Source organism: Mauremys mutica, chromosome 3, assembly GCF_020497125.1.
Source record: "Mauremys mutica isolate MM-2020 ecotype Southern chromosome 3, ASM2049712v1, whole genome shotgun sequence".
In the NCBI taxonomy this organism is placed as follows: Eukaryota; Metazoa; Chordata; order Testudines; family Geoemydidae; genus Mauremys; species Mauremys mutica.
Genome location: NC_059074.1, coordinates 10,393,501 through 10,412,049, shown reverse-complemented (window position 1 = coordinate 10,412,049; position 18,549 = coordinate 10,393,501). Strand labels below are relative to the sequence as shown.

The 18,549-nt window shown below is 45.5% G+C and overlaps 1 protein-coding gene across 1 annotated transcript in view; it reads right to left on the bottom strand.

The window, feature by feature from the left end:
- Positions 1 to 434: 434 nt before the first annotated feature.
- Positions 435 to 18,549, bottom strand: part of MSRA (methionine sulfoxide reductase A) — a 436,252-nt gene continuing 418,137 nt past the window's right edge. The window contains exon 6 of the mRNA XM_045010740.1: positions 435 to 1,892. Within this exon, the coding sequence (XP_044866675.1) occupies positions 1,728 to 1,892 (165 nt within the window). The 3' untranslated portion in view covers positions 435 to 1,727. The remainder of the gene's footprint in view (positions 1,893 to 18,549) is intronic.

Here is an 18,549-nt window from a genome sequence, read left to right as displayed (position 1 = left end):
AAGAGCAGCCAGCCTGTGGTGAGAAGCATCTAAGTTTGTAAGGACACGGAAAGTGTTAAGATCAGCTTAGAATGTGTTTTGCTTTTATTTCATTTGACCAAATCTAACTTGTTATGCTTTGACTTATAATCACTTAAATCTACCTTTATAGTTAATAAACCTGTTTGTTTATTCTACCTGAAGCAGTGTCTTTGGTATGCAGTGTGTCAGAGACACCCCTTGGGAGAACAAGCCTGGTATGTATCTATTTCTTTGTTAAACTGACGAGCTCATATAAGCTTGCAGCGTTTAGCGGGTATAACTGGGCACTGCAAGATGGAGGTTCCTAGGGTTGTGTCTAAGACTAGAGAGATTGGCTAGTGTCATTCGCTTGCAGGTAGCTGGGAGCAGCTTACATGCCGGAGGCTGTGCAGGAACAGCCCAGGTGTGGGGGTTCTCACAGCAGAGCAGGGTAAGGCTGGCTCCCAGAGACAAGGATTGGAGAGGCCTAGCAGATCACCGGTCCAGATAACACCAGAGGGGAACGTCACATACTCCTGTTGGAATTCTGCACCACTGAGCAATGCAGAATTTGGGCAGAATTAATGTTCTCCGCACAATTTTATTTTTGTCACACAGAATTTGTGATTTCCACCAAAATGCTTCCTTTTCCCAGTTTTGCATGTTTAAAATGTATTAGTTATGTACACACATAACATCTTCTATGTGTATTGGAAGGTTTTGGGGTCATACCACTGTAGCGGGAGGGGGTTAGTGAGCTAGCGGTGTTTAGTTGTAGTATAGTGGGTGCTTAGCATGGGGAAGGGAGATTGAGGGTAGAGTGTGTTTGTCTTCACATGCACATGAGCACCCTTCACCTTAAACTCCACTCTGCGTGCGTCTGACTCTAGTGGTGCTGTCCTCCCTCTTATATTCCCTGCAGCCTGAACCTGCCCTCCTCCGCTCCTACCTGTCACCACATCCCCCCAGCACTCCCGCCTGCACCTGGCATGGGGGCGTGCATACTACCTCCGGAGATGAAGGGGTCTCGGCTGGCAAACTATGTACACGACCCAACCCACACAAACACAAACCCACACACCCCGCACGGACACACGCACTCCCCCCGACACCCACATTCTACCCTCGGTCTCCCTTCCCCACTATACTACAGCTAAACTCCGCCAGCTCACTAACCGCCTCCGGCTACAGTGGTATGACCCAATAACCTTCCAATACACATAGAAGCTTGAACTTGGACAAGATATAACAGACAGACACAAAACAGTCCTTAAGGATGCTAGCGCCCTCTTAGGCCAGGGCGTTACAATGCTTTTGTGTAACATACATTTGTATAATGACTCTTTTCAAATGAAATATATGAACCAGAATATAACTGTCAACAAAGATACATCAACTTCTTTATTAATATGCCTAGTAAGGAATCTATTTGTCAGAAAACATTTCCTGAATCTTTTCGTTGTCTGTATTGTTACAGACATACTTGCTGACAGGTATTTTGAAATAAATTACCAAAATAATTGGAACTGGCGTGATTATATTGTGTTCTTTTGACAACTAAAATATGCAGAATTTTTGCAGAATTGTAAAATACTGTGCAAAGAATTTTTTAATTGTTTGGCAAAGAACTCTCCCGGGAGTAATCATCAATCAAAACATCAAGTTGCTTTACTTTATGTTTCTAGCAAAAACATAATACAATGTTGGTGCCGTAGTGTGCGCATGGATTATTTTTTAATACTAACAGGACAGGATACCCCAGTGCCCCCAAGTCCACAATAGCCATGGGGGTTCTTGCTTAGATACTGTTGATGGTAATCTTCAGCGTAATAGAACTCCGGAGCCTCACGGATTTCTGTTGTGATTGTGCCAAAACCACTCTCCGTCAATACCTGTCAAGACATGGCACAGAATTCCATTAGAGGTTTGTTTGCGTCTGTGTGAGAAATAAACCTGATGATAAACCGACAGTAGGAAATCTTATTCAAGAGATGCCCTAGACTTTTACAGTCACTTGTACAACAGTTACAGAACAGCCTTGATTTTACCACGTAGATGAGAAAGACATCCTGCTTCATCTGTGCTGTTATATTATTTGGGCAGCAGACACTTCGGGTACCAGTCTGTACACTGAGCAGTGTGCGTGTTTTATCTTACTTCTAACTGGTTACATTTTGAGTGAGATATTCTTGTTCATTAATCTTTTTTTGCGGAGGAGGAGCACCTATGATTCTTAGGGTATGCCTGTGCTGCAATTACACACCCACAGCTGGCCCACGTCAGCTGACTCATGGGGCTTAGGCTATGGGGCTGTTTAACTGTGGTGTAGATATTCGGGCTCGGGCTGGAGCCTGGCCTGTGGGACCCTCCCCTACGCCGATTAATATGCCACATATTAGTGTGCTTTAGAAATCACAGCCCCCTCGGGCACACTGTTGCACCACATAGAGATGCCCAGGAGCTCTGATTATTCCTATCAACAATTAATTCCTTAAGGTCGAGCTACAGTCCTGGCTAGAAGTCTGCTCGGGCCTAATTTCAAAGTCCAGCCTGAACCCAACTAGAGCACAGCTAATCTGAACCCGACCTGAGCCCTAGCCTGTCGGGTTGTTTTCAGACCTGACCCAAACCGGACCCTTGTAGTCAGATCGCTTTGTGTTTGGGTTGGGTTGCCAAGGTCTAGCCACCATCCCGGACACAATTTTCTGTACTTTGTTTCCTCTACAGAGCTGCTGAGGTGAATTATCGCCAAGCCCTGCCCAACCTTGGGCTGGCTGGCTGGCTGGCCGTCCCCTCGTCCAGCCAGCACCCGTGCACCAGTTCCCCCGGACTGTTCCTCCTGAACCTGTGTCAGTACCACCGACAGAGCCTCGATCCTTGGGCTCTGCGTGGTGGAGGCTTCCTGCTCCCTATGTCGATGATCCATCTCCGGTTGCCTCCTACCAGTGGAACTCTTGCAGCCATGGCTGCAAGCCTTGCTCCTGCCGGCCGCCCCGCCACGCTGCATGTGCTGTGGAGTGAGAGGCGCTGTGACTCGTCGGCACACTCCCTCTGCAGCACACACAGTGCACTCTAGTGGCAGCAGCTGGTAGGAGTCGGCCACAGTCACCGCCATGCCCAGCTGATCAGAGACTACCTGATCCTAAGAGTGCCAGGTTGTTTTCACACCTGACCCAAACCTGTAGTTGGGTCCTAACCCTAACCCTAGCCTCACTGAAGTCAAGAAGAATTTTGCTACTGACTTCAATGAGACCTGGATTTCACCTTTGGTGTCTTAACGTTCCATTTGTCCTGCTGAAAAGGAGCATCTCTATAAGAATGTACAGTCATTCAAATCAATTCACCCCACAAGGGCTGAAAGTCCTTGCAGGAGAGGAGGAATTTTAGGGTTGCGGTACTGTAGGATAGCACTGATTTGCAACAAACTGACAAAAATGTGTTGATTTCAAAGCAGTTTACAAAAGGTAACCAAGCATCATTATCCCTATTTTACAGCAGGGGAAACTGAGGCACAGAAACAGCCTGGCACCGTTTTGTAAAGAAGTGGTCACTGATTTGGAGTGTCTTAATTCGCAGGTGCCAAACTTGACGGCTAGCGTCCACACGCAGTCAACAGGAGCAATGGGCACTCAGCACCTCAGTGAACGAACTGCACCTTTCAGGATTGAGCCTCTAAGCCTGAGCCAAAGAAGTCACTGTTCTTTATTGATATAAAAACCTGAAGGTGGCTGAAGATAAATGTAGAAACCTCTTAAAGGTGGAAATACCTGCAGGTGCGGCACTATTCTGGATAACACCGTTAACTCACAGGTATTATTCGCTGGCGAATAAAATGGCCATCAAGACAATTAATGTGGAAAATACAGAAATGGACCCCAGAGATTTGAAGACCAAGCTCTAAAACAAGTTAAGAGCCACATTTGGGTTCCATTCACAGAGCCTCTGGAGTTTCTTCCCCCCAGGCACATAATTCCATTAGGATCAGAAGGATATTTCAAGGCAAATTCCAGCTCATTTCCAAAGCGTGTTCATCTGGATGAGAAGATTTGCCAAAGCCCAGGCCAATGGCCATGACGCACAGTTTGTAGATCAGGGAGGTGGGTGTATGGGTGGATCTTTTAAATTAGACTTGGAATTCTTCAGGACTGAGCCCCCAAATGAATGTGAAATCCCTCAAAGGCTCCTAAAAGCTGAACGTTTTTCTTTTTAATATTAAGCTGCCATGAAGTTTTAACTTTCACATTTTTCTTTTCTAAGCAAATTGACAAGTGCTGACACTTTGGACCGATTTCTCCTCTGATTCAAGGCTTTATTGTATGCTCACTGAAGTCAACAGCAAAGCTCCCATTGACTTTAATGGTGCAGAAGAAGGACCTTAAACTGGTGTAGTACGGGAGTAACTCTGTGGAGGCAAATGGAGTTACACCAGTATAAAACAAGTGTGACAGCAGAATCAAGCCCTGGAAGAATGTATGGCCAAGCACTTATCTTACCAGACAAACATGTACTAAGCGTCACAACACTGACAACAAAACTGATAAAAATAAATACCTTTTCACACAGCTCACAGTCAGCTCATGAAACCTACTGCCACGAGACAGCATAAGACAAGGTCTCAGCAGGATTCAATAAAAGGACTGGACCTTTAGAAAGGTAAGAACATAAGAACGGCCATTCTGGGTCAGATCAATGGTCCATCTAGCCCAGTGTCCTGTCGTCTGACACAGGCCCGTGCCAGATGCTTCAGAGGGAATGAACAGAACAGGGAATCATCAAGTGATCCATCCCCTGTCACCCATTCCCAGCTTCTGGCAATCAGAGGCTAGGGACATTTCAGAGCATGGTTTTGCATCCCTGCCCATCCTTGCTAATAGACATTGATGGATCTACCCTCCATGAACTTTAGCTCTTTTTTGAACCCTGTTATAGTCTTGGCCTTCACAACATCCTCTGGCAAGGAGTTCCACAGGTCGACTGCGTTGTGTGAAAAAATACTGCCTTTTGTTTGTTTTAAACCTGCTGCCTATTACATTCATTTGGTGACCCCTAGTTCTTGTGTTATAAGAAAGAATAAATAACACTTCCTTATTTACTTTCTCCACACCAGTCATGATTTTATAGATCTCTATCATGCCCCCTCCCTTAGTCGTCTCTTTTCCAAGCTTAAAAGTCCTGGTTTTATTAATCTCTCCTCATATGGAAACTGTTCCATACCACTAACCATTTTTTCCCCTTTTCTGTATCTTTTCCAAGTCCAATATATCTTTTTTGAGATAGGCCAACCACATCTGTATGCAGTATTCAAGATGTGGGCGTACCATGGATTTATAAAGAGGCAACATGATATTTTCTGTCTTATTATCTATCCCTTTCTTAATGATTCCCAACATTCTGTTCACTTTTTTGACTGCCGCCGCACATTGGGTGGATGTTTTCAGACAACTATCCACAATGACTCCAAGATCTCTTTCTTGAGTGGTAACAGCTAATTTAGACCCCATCATTTTATATGTATAGTTGGGATTATGTTTTCCAACATGCATTGCTTTGCATTCATCAACACTGAATTTCATCTGCCATTTTGTTGCCCAATCACCGAGTTTTGTGAGATCACTTTGTAACTCTGTCCAGTCTGCTTTGAACTTAACTACCATTTTGTACCATCTGCAAATTTTGCCACCTTACTGTTTACCCCTAGAGGTATAATAGTAAAGGTTCAAAATAGAACCGAGAGTTTTGGAAGGAATATAAACCCCTCCTGCTCAAGGCATGAGTCAACATCTATCTATTGGGGTTGGGAGGAAATTTTCCCTGGGGACAAGTTATGTCATAATTACCCACTGCAGGGTTTCTAGCTCCTACCTCTGAAGCACCTTGTCCTGGCTACAAGATACTAGGCTGGATGAAACACTGGCAATTTTGTATGTGCATGGGTATGTTACTATTAGACTCATTTTACAGACTGGTAAAATGAGACACAGAATCAGGTTAGACATAGTAACTGCCTGAGATCCCACAGGAAGTCAGTGGCAGACCTGGGACTAGAACTCAGGAATCCCAGTTCTAAAATCTAAATACAGGGGAATTAGAAGGATCCTGGGGGATATTCCTAGCTAACCCACTGACTCAATGTGAGGTCCGGGGCAAGTCCCTTCATTGCCTTTCACTTCAGTCAATGTATGTTGGAACACTGGAGGGCTAAAAGGCAGGTTCTCACTGGGAACTGGATGTTGCATCTGAATTGTGCTTTCCTAAGCAAGAACATTTCAAACACTGAAAACGGGTACTCTCTCGGGAAGCAAAAAAACAAATCTGTCAAAATTGTGAGTGAACTGTAGAGAAAGCTGAATGTATATTTCCCCACAGAGCTTGCAATGAGTAACTCACAGAGTCTGCATCACATAGCCAAGGAATCAAGCACAATGCACTTTAGAAAGCATTATTTTGTTTAGTTTCTTGCACTGAGGTGTTCCAAAGAAAGAACTTTTAAAACTGTCTCCACTCCAGAAAGCCTGGCACAAACATTGATCATCATCATGATTATTAATTCATCTAGCACTGTAAATGTACGTGGTATTGCATCACTCCCTGTCTCAGTGAACGTATGTAACCAGGACTGTATGTAACTATTCTTGTAGCTGATTTCTATCTGGGACGTTTCCATCAATTGCCTGATTTTGTCCATTAGAAAAATCCATCCTGTTCAATATCCTACCACAAGAGGGCATGAGCATCATTTTTCCTTTTAAAAAATTACTAACATGCTATTAAAAGTGGAATAATGTGGAAACGGAGGATCAGCCATTACATGGCAACTTCGGTCATCAGTGAAAGATACCAGCAGTGTCGTCAGAAATATGAGACATTTTAGATTTCTGCACCTTGCCAAACTTTACCTTAAATGGCTTGCTTTCAAACTGTGCAAACATGTCCCTAAGACGTACAGTGTTGGTACAGAAACAGCAACGTCACAAGGAAAGATGTGTGGGCTCCAGATCTTTAGCTGGTGTAAATCAGTGGAGTTCCACCAACTTCAGTGCACCCAATACAGCTATAATCCGATCAAGATTCTGCTCTAATAGGCTCCCAGAGGGACACTGTGGCCAAAAGGGGTAGTGAGATCCTTGAATGCGGTAACAGGGAAATATCAAGTAGGAGTAGAGGGGTTTAAGTACCTCTGTATTTGGCACTGATATGACTGCTATTGGAACGCTGTGTCCAGTTCTGGTGGCCACAATTAAAGAAGGATGTTGAAAAACTGGAGAGGGTTCAGATAAGAACCATGAGAATGATTAGAGGATTGGAAAACTTGCCTTAGAGTGAAAGACGCAAGGAGCTCAATCTATTTAGCTTGTCAAAGAGAAAGTTAACGGGTGACTTGCACACAGTCTATAAGTATTTACACGGGGAATAGAAATTTGATAATACGCAGCTCTTCTATCTAGCTGACAAAGGTGTAAAAAGACTTTCTGGCTGGAAGTGAAGCTGGACAAGTTTAGACTAGAAATGAAGGTACCAGTGGGGGTAATTATTAACAACTGGAACAACTTACAAAGGACGGTGGTGGACTCTCCAACACTGGACCTTTTTAAATCAAGATTTGACGTTTGTCTAAGAGATATGCTCTAGTTCAAACAGAAACTAATTCAAGCAAGTCCTGTCACCTGTGTGTTATGCAGAAGGTCTGACAAGGTGATCACATTGTTTTTTTACAGCCTTATAATCTATGAATCCATCCATACACCCCAGGGTCACTAGCAGATTCTACTGGAGAGAGGTCCAAACTAAAGCCTGGATCCAAATACCCCTATGCTGGCCAGTGCCACCTCAAAAGTGGGTGATGGTGGCCAGGGACAGGGCATGAAGGAGCAGCCAAGGGTTGCACTGATTCAGTGCATCTCCTCAGCAGTCTCTTCCAGCCAGGCGCTTATGGAGACCTCTTCAGCTTGATTCCGAGGCAGAGCGATGGCGGAAACACAGCCTGCCTCTCTCCGAAAGCTCTTATATTGCTGCACTCCGTGAGGCCATTCCTCACTGTTGTGACAGACTATACGTCACACTTCCCCACACTTTACTCTTCTACTGTGAAGACTGCAATAGCTGTGGCAATACTGGTATTTGTTATGAGGAACTAGAGAAAGGGTCTCATCTGAACGCCATGACAAAACTCCAGGTACCTGTGGTTTCGGTGAACACTTTCCCTTTGTTTTATATTTGCAGTTCCTTGAGATTTTTCTCCTCCTTTTTGTTTACCTTTCCAGGGGCCTTCTGCTACTGCGTGTGGAGGAGTTCCTATAATCCCATTTGTATCAAGAACTAAATTCCAACACCACTATGCAATCCTCTGGTAGTGTTGCCACCTATGACTTTTCCAGCTTGCAGGAAATTAAGGGGCATCCATGTCACTTACAGAGCCTACACAAGGACATCATTGGGTTATGAACTTGCCTCACAACCTGTTGACTTGGCATTGCGATATGGGTGCACAACATAATAGCATGCAAATGACACACCACACCAGTTTGTCCCTCTGGACAAAAATTCAGAAGTAGTGTCCCTGTTAAGAGGCCAGTTATTCTGGGTGGTATGATCAACAGTCCTCATTAGCTTGAATGTACAGCACATTGCATTGAATGAGCTAAGCCAATCAGAACAGAGGATGGTTCTACAGTCACTCCCAAACAGTAATAACTATACAGTATGCAACATTGCTACACTTCGATTTGCTACTGCCCTCTCAACTGACGATAGGCCCACAATTAACATGGTGGCTTCACCTTCTCTCAAATACACAAAAGGTTGTTACAAGGAGGAGAGAGAAAAATTGTTCTTCTTAACCTCTGAGGATAGAACAAGAAGCAACGGGTTAAATTACAGCAAGGGAGGTTTAGGTTGGACATAAGGAAAAACTTCCTAACTGTCAGGGTGCTTAAGCACTGGAATAAATTGCCTAGAGAGGTTGTGGAATCTCCATCATTGAAGATTTTTAAGAGCAGGTTAGACAAACACTTATCAGGAATGGTCTAGATAATATTTAGTCCTGCCATGAGTGCAGGGGACTGGACTAGATGACCTCTCGAGGTCCCTTCCAGTCCTATGATTCTATGATTCTTGTAGCCAGATGATTTTATTTAGCCAAACGACGTCAAAATATTTAATTGTTCGACATTTCAGCATCAGCACAAAAAATTAAAGGTGCTTGTTTATATTTGGACGGGAGTGCTTAATTTTTGGAAAGTTCTTGAGAAGTTTAGATGAAATACTATGTTTAAGTGAAATGTATCATCACCTCGTACCCTCAAAATAATTTTAAACCATAGAAAGGAATGAGGCGGGATCCTGCCAACATCTGTAATAAACCTGGTGGCTATATCTTGGTTGAATAAATGGAAGTTTAGAGGTTGAGGCCACTTTAAAAATGTGTCAACAAAAAGCTTTAAAAATGATTCTATTAAAACCTTTTCATTTTCCGAGTGGAGGCACTAATGAAGTCAGCAAAGTATTAATTGGTTTCAAGCATTTTGTGGCTTTTAATAAAAATGGCATCAGTGTGCATATGATTCAGTGCACACATTAAAAGCAGACGTACTGCATGTGCTCAGGGCACTGTATGAATCTAACTTGTGTGTTTTGATGAGTTAATCTAAACCATTTCTGATCGAGCAGGCTCCAGGCCTTTGTATTACTGCTGCTGAAAATACTGAGAAATATTTTTACTCAGATAATACCTTGTGCTTCTACAGCACTGTTTATCCTTGCTGTAAAACACGAAGGGCTTGTCTACACTTACAGAGCTGCAGCTGCTGTAGTGCTTAGTAAAGATGCTACCTATGCTGATGGGAGAATGTAGGTACTCCACTTCCTCAAAGGACAGTAGCTAGAAGCCCTTCTGTCAACACAGCACTGTCTACACCAGGGATTCGGTTCAGGGCCACCCGGAGGGGGGGCAATTTGCCCTGGGCCCCGCAGGGCCCCCCCGAGAGTTTTTTGGGGCCCCTGGAGCGGGGTCCTTCACTCACTCCGGGGGCCTCGGAAAACTCTCGCAGGGCCCAGGCCCCCGGAGCTTCTTCCGCTCTGGGTCGTCATCGGCAATTCGGCCGCGGAGGGGTCCTTCCGCTCCGGGACCCGCTGCTGAAGTGCCCTGAAGACCCGCGGTGGGGGGTCCTTCCGGCACTTCGGCGGCGGGTCCTGGGGTGGGTCTTTGGCGGCAAGGCGGCCCTGGTTCGGTTGTATAACTGCAGTGACGTAGTTATACCAACATAAGTTTTTAGTGTAGACCAGGGCTAAGGAATGAAACCTCACAATGCTCATCTGAGTGTTCTAGCAAAGCAGTGGCTGTTTAGAAACTTCAAGGTTAGCACCTTTTTGTATGCCATGGTTACTTAAAACTCCGTGTCAACAGCAGAACTCGGGTCTTTCAGTTCCAAAGCACAAGCCCCTGCATGGAGAACTAAAGGAGAATTGCCATTCGTAGCATAGGGCCTATACAAACCGTTGGGCAGTTCTGATTCTCTTCCATAAGAGAGTACACATACACGCTGGCCACCTGATCACAGGGTTATCACTCCCATTTGATACAGATTAATTGACTCTGACAGGGCATACATTAGTCATTGGTGGAGCTGGGAACAGAACTCAGAAAACCAGACTCCCGTTCTCATGCTGTAACCGACAGGCAATGCTCTCCCCCATTTAGAAGCGGAGGAAATTTACGTGACTAACATGAGTCATAAAACATGTACAATTAACAAGCAATGGTTTTATTTCCTCCTTTCAGCAGCTAAGGCATCATTTAGATGTAATACTGCAGAAAGCCCAGGCAATCTGTATCACAGTACATTTGGAACAGTTCCCTGTCTGCTGCCTACAACTGGATAGTCTGCTACAGTGATGTAAAGTGTTATACTATTATTCTCGTTACAGATCAAGATTCTGACTGCTGGTTTAGGGCCTTGCCTTTTCCATCTTGCTTACTGATGGTAAAATACATTGTTGGCTTTTCCATTGGGTTATTGTCAAGAATGGAGAGGTTACTCACCTTGTGCTGTACCTGAAGTTCTTCGAGACGTCTGTCCCTCCGGGTTCTCCACTTCAGGTGCACCTGTGCCCTGTGCCTTTGATTGGAGATTTTTGCTAGCAGTGCCCATTTGGCCTGCAGATGCACCCTACACATCCTCATGCCCCACATCAAGATTATATGGGGCTGCGTGGGCAGACTGCCCTCCGTTCCTTCTCCACTGCAAAGCCCCACAGCGGAGGCTCTGAAGTGGAGAGGAAGGAGGGCCGATGACCATGTACCCAGAGGGACAGACATCTTGAAGAACTCCGGTTACTGCACAAGGTGAGTAACCACTGCTTCTTCTTCGAACAGTGTCCCTATGGGTGTTTCATTTCAGGTGACTCCCTGGTACCCCCTGAGGAGATGGCAGTTTTGGCGCAGAGTCCAGTACAGAATAGACAATTGCAAGGCCTACAGCCACATCTGATCTTGCAGCTGGCACCAAGACATAACGATTACAAAAGGTATGCCCTGAGGCCGATGCTGCCACTCTACAGAGGTCTGCAACTGACACATCTGTAAGCCAGCCTATAGAAGAAAAAAGTGCTTTAGTGGAATGTGCTATCACTCTTAAAGGGGGCTGAAGCTGAGTTCACTCCAGCAGATCTTAATACATCCAGAGATGTACTTTGATAACCTCTGTTTCAAAATAACGGAACCCTTCTTTCTGTCCGTAATGGTTTCAAATAGTCTAGGAGATCTTCTAAAAGGTTTGGCCCTGTCTAGGTAAAAAGCGAATGCTCTCCTGACATCGAGGGTACGGAACATGGCTTTTTGACTAGTGCAATGTGGTTTGGGATGAATGGTTTGATGAATGTGAAATTCCAAGGATATCTTAGGTAAAAATCTGGGATGGGTCTGCAGAGAGACTCTCTCTGGTGAACAGAGTAAACGAGGAGTCCGCCATGAAAGCCCCCAGTTCTCCAACCTTTTGGGCAGAAGTTATAGCTACCAAGAAGGCTGTCTTCATTTGTAGATCTAACAGAGAACATGTAGCTAGTGGCTCAAAGGAATGCTTCATAAGGCAATTAAGAACTAGGTTCAGATCCCAGCTAGGAGCACGGTCTTTGATTTGTGGGTAGAGATTTGACAAACCTCTTAGGAATCTTACCATCGCTGGGTGAGAATGAAAACCTTCATGTGTGTGCGTGCGAAAGGCTGTTATTGTCGCTAATTAAACCCTAATGGAGTTCATAGAAAGACCTGACATAGAGAACAGGCACAGCTGTAGACTCCAGGTCAGGCCAAAGGTGGTCGAGAGAAGGAACTGAGGGCAGTTAGCCTGTGCAGTCCCCTATAGCCTCAGTGTGGGGCACGAGGATGTGTGGGGTCAATGGACGATCCCAATGGGCTCTGCTACCAAAAATCTCTGATCAAAGTCGCAGGTACACCTGAAGAGGCGCACCCACAGGGACACTACTCAAAGAAAACTCTGTGATGCTGCAGAAGGGGCCGAAAACCTATTTACTCAGTGAAACCTGCACTCAAAATGATATGGGTGACTTCATCTTGGAAAGTTCTCTGGCCTGTGTTATACAGGATACCAGACCAGATGTTCCCAATGGTCCCATCTGGCCTTGGAGTCTAGGGATCGATGAAAGGCAGGTCATGCAGTTGTCCCTGACATACTTAGAGGGAGCATGAACCTGCAAACGGAAACACGGAAGTGATGACCAAAAACTGCAGAATTCTAACCCCAGTTCTCATGCTGAATCACCAGCTGGCTTTGGACAAGTCACTTCAATTTTCTGTCTGTTTACCCTTCTATACAATGGGAATAATAATGCTGACCTACCTCACAGGGCTGTTGTGAGGACTGGTTAGCTAATGTTTGCACAGGACTTTGGAGTGCTATATAACGGTTCGCCAGACAAGCCAGACATTCTCCTAGTCTACTTCGCAGTATGTGGGCAGGACAGAAGGGGGCTGGTAATACTTAATTATACTGGGCCAAATCCAACACAGTTCATTCACGTGCACATGTATCTCTGACAGCAGAATTTAGCCTGCTGATTTCACGACTGACTTTGAGCCTTGCTGTGACAGACATGGAGCTGATGCGTCATAATTTTATGAACACTGTCTCTGACATGATCAGCAAGGGAAAGTTATGGTATAATGGGCTGTTGGAACACCCTCTATGACTGTACTGCTCCAACTTCATTGGGAGCTATGGGAAGAGCAAACAGGAAAGTAACACAATAGATCTAGATAAGGACACCCCAGCACACACGTGAAAGAAAACGGGGCAAGCTGTTCGCTTCAGGGATCCAGTCTCCAGTCTCTAACAAGCTGCAAGCCTTATTTTGCAGAGATCAAAACACTACTCAAGTGTTAAAAAAGGCTTTCTCAGGGATTACCTCTGGAATTGACCTTGAGGGATCAGAATTGCACAGTCTGGACATAAGGCAGATGAGCTGAGGTAAATAAGGGGATTGCAACCTAGGGCCCAGTCTGTGGGAGAATCATGTGATTCCCCCCTGTGAGACATTTGAGAGCTAGAGGGGGTGCTCTTGGAGAGATCAGAGGTGTAATTAGTCTGGTAACTGTGACATTTGCTAGGACTGTATCTCCAAACATACTTCTCCAGGTCTACCAGCAACAATCCACCCTGCGAGATCAGACTGAACGTACAGAATGTATATACCAGACTGACTGCACAGCATAGCGCTGGGAGAAAAGCAACCATCATTTGCTCTACCTTGTGCTGCATTACAATGCATGTCCTGCACTGGCTGTGAAGGACAGTCTGCCTGTTGTCAGTGGCACACTGATCCTATAAAAATGCACAGAACAGGGAGTCATATTCTGGTCTCAGTCACATCAATGTAATTCTGGAGTAACTCCACTGCCTTTTGTGCTGTTCCTGCTGATGTAGACTGAGGTAGCAAAACAGAATCTGACCCAGTCTTTACAGGTTTGACCTCCGGAACAGTTTTCTAAACACTCCATCCTGCCTTCTTCTGGAGGGAAAGTGGCTGAACGTGAGGGATGACACTAGGGGGCAGTTAGGACGTCTGCAATGATAACAATAGCAAAGATAAAAGATATTTTACTCGACCAGTGTCTGGGAACTAATTAGGTGTTGAAGGAGCCATTGAGAGTGATGGAAATTCTGTTTGTCTAGACAACTTTAACCCAGCCAAACAGCCTTTTACTGTACATCCTGCATGGATAATTTATGATAGCTAAGAAAAGATATGGCCAGTTCTGACTTTTAGCAATCGAAAGCTAAAATCTATTCAGTGGTTTTAAGCAGCAGACTGCTCTTTGCAGATCACTCTTCCATTACACTAATATTCCTGAAACAAAAGGCAGTGAGGTCTAGAGACGAAGAAGCCAGCGGCTGCTAGTTGCTCACGTCTGAGACCTGGCCACTTATTTACTATGGGACCGTAGGTCATTCACGTAACCGCTCTGTGTATCAGTTTCTTCATCAGTAAAACGGGGATGATAATATTTACCTCTCTCTCAGGGGTGTTGAGAGGATTGATTTATTAATGTTTATAACTCACTTACAGGACCTGATTCTGATCTGACGCTAGTTCTACACTCATGTAGTTTCACTTGGGGCACTGCAAGGCCGGCTCACGTGGTCACAGGGCCACTTGGCTTTGGTGCGCCCTCTCCTCAGCAGATGGAGACAGAACGGTGGAACTGCCAAAGCCGAGTGGCGCTGAGACCTCGCACGCAGGGTTACAAAGCTTGGAGTGGAGAGCCAGGCCCAGCCCTGTGGGGCAGGAGCCTCTGCTGCAGGGTGAGCTCGCTCTCCAGACCCCCTGCCACCCCACCCCCCAGCCCTGGGCCTCCCTTTCTCACTGGGGTGGACTCGGTCTCCACGCCCCCTTCCCACTGGGGCCTCCCTTCCTCACTGGGGTGAGCTCACTCTCCAGCCTTCCTCCCGCCCTCCAGGATTCCAGTCAGGCCTCCTCCTCCTCACTGCCTTGGTCCCAGTAGGGACGCAACCCCCATGCTCAGGGAGACCCTAAATCTCTGACTACCAGAGGTTGGAAGTGGAAGACAAGGGTGGATCACTACCTAATTGCCCTTTTCTGTACACTCCCCCTGAAGCTGTGAAGGCAAGATACTGGGCAAGATGGTGTATGGTCTGACCCAGCCTGGCAGCTCTTATATTCTTATGAGAGCATCAAGAAAGAGTCTCCCGGCTTCCAGTTCCTGTGCCCCTGCCTGCCGGGAGCAGCAATTCCAGGGGAAGTCCTGGTAAGCCCCTTCAGCCCTGGGCTGGAGCATGCTCAATGCCGACAGAACCTAAGGAGAACTGACTGCCAAATCCAGCTCGCTGGAAAATTGGTCCCCCCCCATCCATGGAATACGTTGACTTTTCCGCAGAATGTGCTGAATTCTAAATGGTGCCTTATGGGCGTTGCTGTTTGGTGCCTTAAGCTCACATTCTCCTCTCTGGGCAGACAGTCTAGCCACACTACCCCTCTCATGATGCATCACTCTCTCTCCTCTTGGTGAGGTGAAGGGAGTTCCTGGCCGGGGAGCATCACAGCAGTTGTAGTTTCACCTGCAAATGTCTGACCTGCCCTAAAGCCAAACACTAACAGGTGCATACTGAGATTTTCAGAGGCTAATCCAAAGGCCAGCAGATATTCATGGGGATGGCAAAAGGCACATGCCAGGGTGACTCCCCTCCCAAACTTAAAGTCGCTGCTCCAAAGCCTGGAGGCACTAGAGCATCTCATCAAAACAGCGGTACCGTTTTTTTTTAACGTGGTCAAAACAACATATTTTCCCCTAACCTCACTCTTGGAAACGGCTTAAACCGTTTTTTTCCCGAAATTGTCCAAGATGGAGAGAGTTTTTCTGATTAAACCCCTATTGTTAGGTGCTGAACATTGTATTCCAAAGAGGGTTGGTTTTTTACCCGCCCCTCTTCTACTCTGGTGGAGCAGAAAAGTGGGGGAGGGGCAGAGGGGTAAGAAAAATTCCCTTTTCCCATATTTTCTGCAGTTATATACAAAACCAATGAAAACATGAGTATATGCAGCCATACTATCCAAGTAAGGGCAAGATTGAAACTTATTCCACCTGCCTACATAGCAAGGGAATATTGCCCCAAACTGCATTGCCAGTCTGAATGTATGGGGGAAAAGGAAAGGACAGATGACCTGGGACCACTACTCCCCATCTCACATGCAGATGGGAGTGGGGAATGGGTGGAGCCTTTTCTCCACCTACAGAATGCACTAGCCAGCATAGATGAGTCAGTAGAATATATATATTTAAAAGAATATCAGGGTTGGAAGGGGGTCAGGAGGTCATAGAGGCTTTGGCTACACTTACACGCGCTGCCGCGGCAGCGCTTTGAAGCGCTAAGTGTAGTCAAAGCGCCAGCGCTGGGAGAAATCTCTCCCAGCGCTGTCCGTACTCCACCTCCCTGTGGGGAATAACGGACAGCGGTGGGAGCCGTGCTCCCAGCGCTGGGGCTTTGACCACACTGGCGCTTTGCAGCGCCAGAGAGGGTGTGTTTTCACACCCTGCTGCAGCGCTGCAAATTTGTAAGTGTAGCCAAGCCCTTAGTCTAACTCCTCTGTGCAAATCAGGACCAATCCCCACCCAGATTTTTACCTCAGTTCCCAAATGGCCCCCTCAAGAATTGAACTCAGCACCCTGGGCTTAGCAGGTCAATGTTCAAACCACTGAGCTATCCCTCCTGCATAATCTGCCATCAGCATGGACTAGTAGTAGATTACTTCCTGCCCTGCCCTCAAGCAAGGAGCAAAACAGGGAAGGAACTGTGACTCTCAGCTATGCGCTGCCCCTGCTCAGGGATAGATGCAGCCCACAATCTAGGTCACTGTATTTCAGATGAGATGTAATACAAAGATCCTCAGCATGTGTTGCCACTAGAAGATCCCACTACATTTGTCACAAGTGTGAAGCTCTAGTGTCCTTGTTCAGTTGCAACTCTGCTAAGTACGTACTGCTTAATGACATTCCCTGTGTAGCTTGAAATTGATACACAATTTTTCTTCACTTCATAACCCATTGTGGACCATTGTTGTGTGCTGCCAAACAGCTGCTGCATTTCACACTAGAGGTGACTGTGTTTCAGTAGTGGGTTAAGTGATTTCTGTACATGTATTGGGCCAAATTCTGCATCTACACCCATTTAAATGTCGTGTAACTCCACTGATGTCTGTGGAATAACACTGGAATTTTACCAATGTAACTGAGATCAGAATGAGGTTCATAGCTTTAAAGCACTTTGGGATCTTTCATGACAATCAATCATATATTTATACAGTATAGCAAACAGTTATAATTGTTGGAATTATATTTAAAGTAGTAGCGAGGAATTATAACTTTGCACTCTACCAAGTGTTGAAAAGTCAACAGAAAATTGCTAGACCACTTTTTAACATCAGAGAACTGAGAGATTCCAGCTACTAAAAGTAGAAATGGCTAGAATAATATATCCAGTAAGCAGAAAATGTGTTAGAAGAGTAAAATTCTACAGTGTTTTGGCTTCTGGCTTCATAAGGTAGTGAGTATGAGATAGTGTGAAATAAAAAGAAGCCTTTGTTGTTTACATCTGAAGTTGAAAAGCGGCACAGTGTGAATAAACAAAGGATGTTCCATGAAACGCTGTGTCAGTGATATACTCTCTCAGTGTGAGTTCCAGAAACTGCATGGTAAATAGATGCTTTGCTTTCTAGTTTTAGGAAAGACGAGGCCAAACTTTTAAGCCTGCCTCCCAGAAGCTATCTCATTTACCCAGATCTTCAGGTTTTTGGTACACTTTCAAGTGGTGGAAAACACAAGAGCTCGATAGGACTGGAGAGGTCTGGATTGCTGATGAGTTTACTTTCAGGTTGGTTAAGCTCCTTAGTAATGATAAGCAGCATAAGGTGGTCCTGGATACCTCAGTTAAGACACTGCTATTCCTTACCTTAAACTGTTCAGTTGTACCCTCAGTAACTGGATGACAGAAACCCAACTCTCTCTAATAAAGAGCCAGCTGAAACTGAGCTTTTTGCAGGAGAATGCAGCATGATCGTGTGTAAAGTGAAAGAACCCAAGACAACGATATCTTAGGCCCATCCAGCAAGGTGTTTAAAACACATGCCTAACTTTAAGCTTTAACTTTAACATGTGAGTAGTCACATGGAGTTCAATGGGACTACCCATGTGGTTAAAGCTAGGCATCTTCACTCACTTCACTTCACATAGAACCTTTCATCTCAGAGCCTCTCAGAGCAGGTACCAAATCCTGATTTCAGCTACACCAGGACAGACACGGTCTAATTGCCAATTAAGGGATCTGTTCTGAATTTACACTGGTGTAGCTGAGATCCAACTCTGTCCCTATGGGCCAAATTCACCACTGGCATAAGTGCATCCAACTTCACTGACTTCAGTGGAGTTGTGCCCACTTATGTATTTGGATGAATTTGGACCTGTGGAAACAGAGAAGATTTCCCTCACCATTGCAGCCACTTCTGGCGTGGAATGCAACAGCC